Source organism: Meleagris gallopavo, chromosome Z, assembly GCF_000146605.3.
Source record: "Meleagris gallopavo isolate NT-WF06-2002-E0010 breed Aviagen turkey brand Nicholas breeding stock chromosome Z, Turkey_5.1, whole genome shotgun sequence".
NCBI classification, from domain to species: domain Eukaryota; kingdom Metazoa; phylum Chordata; class Aves; order Galliformes; family Phasianidae; genus Meleagris; species Meleagris gallopavo.
The window spans coordinates 61,174,940-61,181,393 of record NC_015041.2 but is presented as its reverse complement, the minus strand read 5'-3'; the positions used below and the strand labels follow the sequence as shown (position 1 = coordinate 61,181,393).

General features: G+C 37.9%; 1 protein-coding gene across 1 annotated transcript in view; it reads left to right on the top strand.

Moving 5' to 3' along the window:
• Nucleotides 1-6,454, top strand: part of PLAA (phospholipase A2 activating protein) — a 109,408-nt gene that overhangs the window by 8,259 nt on the left and 94,695 nt on the right. Inside the window, exons 8-12 of the mRNA XM_010726156.3 lie at nucleotides 56-96; nucleotides 449-704; nucleotides 2,599-2,667; nucleotides 4,101-4,172; nucleotides 5,408-5,503. Of these exons, the coding sequence (XP_010724458.2) occupies nucleotides 56-96; nucleotides 449-704; nucleotides 2,599-2,667; nucleotides 4,101-4,172; nucleotides 5,408-5,503 (534 nt within the window). The remainder of the gene's footprint in view (nucleotides 1-55; nucleotides 97-448; nucleotides 705-2,598; nucleotides 2,668-4,100; nucleotides 4,173-5,407; nucleotides 5,504-6,454) is intronic.

Sequence of the window (6,454 nt, the reverse complement as noted above, 5' to 3'; positions counted from 1 at the left end):
AAAATTGGAACGTAAAGATGGATAATCTGAAAAGTAATCATGTCATTTATTGAAGCATACACAGAAAAATTTTTGCATAGCGAAGAACTTTCTCTTGTATGCTTTAAAAAACTGTAGGGCTTTATTCTTGTGTAGTAGTAGTGTTTTTCATCCTGATGGTTTTTTCAGATGCCTGACTGCCCTATACCTTCACAGTTAGTCAGAGCTGTCTATGAGTTATTTTGTAATATATAATGACAGTGTATGTACAGGTATATTATTCTAGCCTGTTTTTCTCAAAATACAGAATTATGGAAAATGTAGGATATAGTTATACATAAGCTTCCACAAATGTAAGACTATGCGACTACTGTTGATACAATCTGCAAGTTGCAGTTTTAAAGTTTTTTGGCTTAGGCCTGGACCTTTATCAGTCTATATTTGATGTCTTTATGCAAAAATGTGCTGACAACTGCCTCATTTGTTTTTGTTTTTATTCATACAGGAATATGACTATGTTTTTACTATTGATGTAAATGAAAGTGGACCTTCCTACAAACTGCCATATAACATTTCTGATGATCCTTGGCTGACTGCATATAACTTCCTGCAAAAGAATGATCTAAATCCAATGTTTCTGGATCAGGTGGCCAAATTTATTATAGACAACACTAAGGGGCAAGCACCATTGAATACAAATACTGAATTTTCAGACCCGTTTACAGGTAAAAAAAAACAAAACAAAACTTGTAAACAACCAAGAAGTTAAGCATCTGGGATAAAGATGTGTACTTTTAAATATTCTTAGTATGCTCTCATGTTTTCTCTAAGTATATAAGTATGAACTTAGAATGGTTTAGAGCATTTTGTGTTCTATAATGCTGCTGTAAGCCTGCTATGTTTACCTGGTAGCGTAGGTCACTTTACATGCAGACTTGAGAGTAGCAGAATGGTTAAAGCTGGAAGAGATCTCTAGAGATTACCAGGTCTAACATGGGGAGCCAATTTGCTCAGTATCACATCCAGATGGCTCCTGAATACTTCTAGAATGGGAGACTCCACAGCCTCTTGGGGGAACTGCTTAGTCACGTGCACAATTAAAAAGTGTTGTGTCCAGACAGAACTTTCTGTGTTTCAGTTTGTTTCGTTACTGGGCATCCCTTGGAAGACACCGTATTTGTTGTCTTTGCATCCTGTGGCCCTTCATTGTATTCTCTGATATGTCCATCTCTCTTGTATTGGGGATCTCAGAACTGGCCAGTTCTGTACTCCAGGGGCAGCTTCCTCAGTGCTGAGTGGAGAGGAAGGCTCACCTCTCCACCTGCTGTCAGAATTTGCCAAGTTAGCCCAGGATGCCATTAGTCGTCTTTGCAGTATAGTCATATTGCTGACTCATAATCAGTTTGGTGTCCATTAGGACTGTGAAGTTCTTTTCTGCCAAGCTGCTTTTTAGTAGTCCCTAGCTCGTACTGGTGCCTGAAGTCGTTTCTCACCAGGTGCAATGCTTTGAACTACTCCTTGAATTTCAAGAGGTTCCTGCTTAGCTAAGTCCCCTTAGGTGGTAAGACAACTAACCCTCTGGATATCAGCTACTTTTAGCATTTTGTTGCTCATGCAGGTTTGCTGAGGGTACACTGTGCTACATCATCCAGATCATTAACGAAGGTGTGAAGCAGGACTAGTTCCAATAATTTGACATGTAAGGTCCGTTGCCACTTAGTAACTTCCAACTAGATGTTGTGCCACTGATGTGTGTCACCTTCTGGGCCCATGTCTTCAATCAGTTTTCAATCCATCTCACTGTTCATCAAGACTTCAGTGTCCTAGTTATTGCACTTGTTTTGTGTCCTCAAATGGTAGAGGACATGGCACAGATAGACCTGACAAGAAGCTTATCAAATCTGGGAGGCTTTCGTCAGAGCAAATCTTTGGACAAAATGTTAATCAAGCCAGCAGTATCTTTTTTCAGTCTAATCTTTCTTTTCTAATGTAAGAAAATCCAACCTTTTTATCCAACTAGGCTAATAGTGGCCTGATGCTATTAAGGCACTGGATAAAATACAAAAATTTAACTAGAGAAATAAATGAAACTGAGTAAGATAAGTAACTAACTCCTTGTCAGGAAGAAAATGAAAATTATTTTTAATTTATTAAAAAGCATATTTAAAAGTTAATTAATCAACAGCTGAACTTTGATTACATCCTCTGTTGCATTACAAATGAATCCACTATTCAAATAGTTCCACAAAGTTGTAGGTAGGAACATAATGTCATGAAAATAATTAAGCTAAATCTTTTTTTTTTTCTTCTTCTTGCAGTGAACTAGAAATGATTTTAGAGGCCATCAATCAGGTTCAGATGCATCTCATGGAACTGCAGTTGTATAAACCTATGCTCATACCTTTTAACTTGACTCTGTCCAAATGTACAATGCTTATGTTATAGAAAAAAAGTTCTGACTCTGAAATAATCAGAATTTTCTTGAGCACTGGCGGAACTAATTTGTCATAATGCCACAATAAGCCATAAGACATATTTGATGTTTACCTTCATTTTTCAGTTGCATCTGTCTGAAAATACTGATACTTTACTAACACCAAGGTATGCATGTTTCACTAGGTGCTGGGCGTTATGTTCCAGGCTCTTCATCTCTGTCAGATACAGCTCCTGCAGCAGATCCATTTACAGGTAATATAATATTAATAATCTTTACTGTAATTTGTCTTGCCAGTGTTCGGTTAGAGTTTGTTTGGCTCCTGAACCCTGTCTCTTACTCTCCTCCACTTGGGGTAGCACTATGGGGACAGATTGATTGGGTGGAGCCTGTCCAGATCTGTTTAGCAGAGGAGAAAGCCCTCTGCTTGTCTGGTCTGCTTCATCACTCTGTCCTCTACAGCAAATCAGTAAGATATTAAATGCTATGTTTTGCCAATCTTATAGCCATGGCCAGCTCAGGATCGAGCATTTTCATAGAAGACTTTTCTTTTTTCTCACTCTCTTTATCTTATTATGTGAATATTATTGATACCTATATATGCTAAATTTTAGATTCTAATCCCTCCTCTTATAGCTTAAAATCCTTCTCATTTGTAATAAGCTTGTTTCTAAAGGCATCTCATCCTGCCTAGTAATTCTTGATCCTCAGAGAAGGGTCAGCAGTCACAGAACTTCCGTCAAAGCTCTCTAACTACTCTTAATGCTCTGCAAGTCTTTCTTGGCAGTATCACTGATGTGTAGGTGGAAGAATAGCAGGGGTTAAAATATGAGGGCCAGGCAAGCTTTGGCAATCCCTCTGACGTCCTGTATCCTTACTCCCAGCAAACAACAAACCTCCCAGGATAACAGGTCACATCAGTAGATAGGTGTTTTTGTGCCCTGCTGGAAGAAACCTCTCACCACTTCTGCTTTCCTTTCTCTATTTTTGCACATGCTAGCTACAGTCTCAGCTGGCTCTGATGCATCCTCTTTTGTGTGTTTGTCCTCATTACTGCCAGGTATAATATTTGTCCGTGTGGAGCAGAAGCCTTCCTGCTCTTGCTTGAAGTTAAAGCATTTCCCATCTTGACAGTCCTTCTCCATACCCTCTCTACTGTGGTCTCCAGCTGTCCCTCTTCCCCTTTTTCTTTTTTTTTTTGTGTCTCAGTTTTTCGTCTCTCTAAAAACCTTGACTGTCTCCTGAACTCTGCTGGTGGGTCACAGCTTTGGCACCTGACTACTTGATACTACATCCAGAACCCACCGTCCTTCAGAAGAGGCCATCACTGCCGCAGGCAGAGGGAGAAAGCAGGCCGGGGTAACAGTTTCTCTGGAGCTCTTAATGGTCACAGCACGTTGTACCAAGGGGTTTGGCATCAGTGGTCCCAGAGAAACTGCCTGAATTTCACTGAACAGTCACTTAGCTTGTGAGTGCCATTACTGCCACCAGCACTACCCTCACACACACACACACATATATAGAAAAAATCTGTAAGTTTCAAGAAGAGTTAGAGGACTTTTTTCCTAATTCTGTCAGTGCAAAATAATACCCTTAGTAGTGATATTTCAAAACTACCAATTAAAAGCACATATACACTACCTCTTTACCAGCGGTGGTGATGAAAAAGTCTAACCTCTCCATTCAGGTGCTGGTCGCTATGTTCCTGGTTCAGCATCAAATGTAGTAACTCCAGTGGGTGGGCATGATCCATACACAGGTAAGAGTGAGGCCTGCCATGTAAAGAGCATTGCTGATCTTTTTCTTTGGTTGTTGTTTTGACGTAGATTTCATACTGTTATCAATTTTATATTTAAGCATTATAAGCAGATCGAAACTGCTTATATTTCAGAAATTATTAAAAAAAAAAACAAAAACTAAAAAACAACAAGGGGAACAAAGCCTTCTTTTACACTTAGGAATTGTAGAATATCCTGAGTTGGAGGGGACCCACAGGGATCATCAAATCCAGCTCCTGGTTCTGCACAGGAGCACCCAAAATTCAAATCCTGTGTCTGAGAGTATTGTCCAAACACTCCTTGAACTCTGGCAGCTTGGGGCCTTGAGCACTGTGCTGGGAAGCCTGACCACACTGTGGTGAAGAACCTGACCCTCCTTTGATACAGTTCCATGCAGACTTGTATGAGTGCAGTCTGCAAACTCTTGTTCATCAGTGACTAAATTGCATAGTCAGTGGTGGTGGCTGTGTTGAAAAAGAGTGTTTTGTTGCTGAGAATTTGCTCTACCAAACAGTGTTCTTGTGCTTTTTGCATCTGTTGTAGTTTTCATGGAAATGAATACAAACCATTCCTTTTGGAGTGACCTCCATGCTGTAGTGCCAGATGCATGGAAACTTTATAATATACATTAGGAATCTGCTTATTGAGAAGATTTTTGGTATGCTAGTAGCTGTTGCACAAAGAAATAAATATATGCAGTTTTAATGGAAGTTATACAATGTAATCTACCAATTAATCTGTGATTCTAGAAAATCATGAAGTTTTTTATTAATATTGTGATGTTGGTTTACTCTTGTATGTGATGTAACTTTGTCATATCTGCAGACCTAGATCTCTGCCTATTTATTATGTAAATAATGAGCAGGAGAAACTTTTATTCTAAAGCCATAGAGTTTTCATGCCTTAATTGCAGTATCATTTCCTATGACTGTATTTTTGTTTCAGTGTAATTCAGATATCACATAAAAATTCATACTTAACAAATTTGTCATACAGGGAAGAACAGCTTGTGAAGGATTGCTTCAGGTTTTAACCCTTGCACATAAAATGTACATGAAAACAGTGTAAAGAAAGACAGCTATTGCTTAAGCATTAAGGTTTTTATTAAAAGAAAAAATCTGAGTGATGAACAGTGGGGAAAGTCTTACTGGTAGGGTAATAATCTGTATCAGATGCTTTGGTATACTGTTAAACTTCTCGTTCTTTGTTTATGTAGGAATGGGTGCCTACCAATCAGCTAAAGCTGAAAACATTTATTTTCCTAAGAAAGATGCTGTCACCTTCGACCAGGCCAATCCTACACAGATTTTGGGTCAGTATTTTAATTTCAAGGATTTTTTTTTTTCATCTGTTTAAAAGAAATAACTTTTTTTTCCTTCAAAAATCTAAATATTTCCAATTGTTTTCCTGCTCTTTCTCAGTTTTGACCTCTTAAAATTAAAGTAATTGCTTTAATGGTGAATGTATTAGGAGGCTTAGGAAGGGGAGTAAACTTGAGAAGAATTCCTATCTAATGCAGATTATCTAGTTTTTTCTTTCTCCTGCTGTCTGCTTTTGTTCAGTGTTTTGTTTACAAAGCTGGTACATCTGAGCACTGAGATTTTTTTCTCCTAGCTGCTGGATATGTGGGTCATATGCAATCCCTTTCCAGTTTTGCTTATGAAAGTTTAAAAGCACTAGACACTAATACCGTGTAATCTGCACTACGTGGGAGGCATTCTCTAGTTTCATAGAGTCGAGTGGTCTCTTCTGTGTTTAATCAGAACACTTTGCGTTACAGAAAACGATACATTTAGTATTTAGTGTATTTAGTAGTAATACACACTTTTGATGAATATTGCTGTTGTTTTTTTTCTTTCTGTTTACCCATCCATATTCTTGTTCTGTAATGTATCTATTTCACAGAATCTCTACTTGTGTCCAGTTTTTTTTTTTTTTAACAGTATGTTCTTGTGGAGCCCCTTAATGCAGTTATGAATTTTGTAAAACCAGTTTGTATTCACACTGTAGGAAAATACAATACCTGTTCCAAACATCTCCAGATTAAAATGTTTTATTCAAATATTTTTCATTTCTTCTGCATCTTTGCTTGCACATAGGCTAAAATTTGAATTCTAAATCAGCACTATAGTACTAAGGAGGCTTGATAGTAATATTTGTTGTGACGATCAAAATTAGAAACCTGAAATTGTGAGAAGTAATGTTTTTAAATGATCACAGCAGTTGTAACTTCTTCAGTAAAATAGTGCAAATCCAGTTTTTG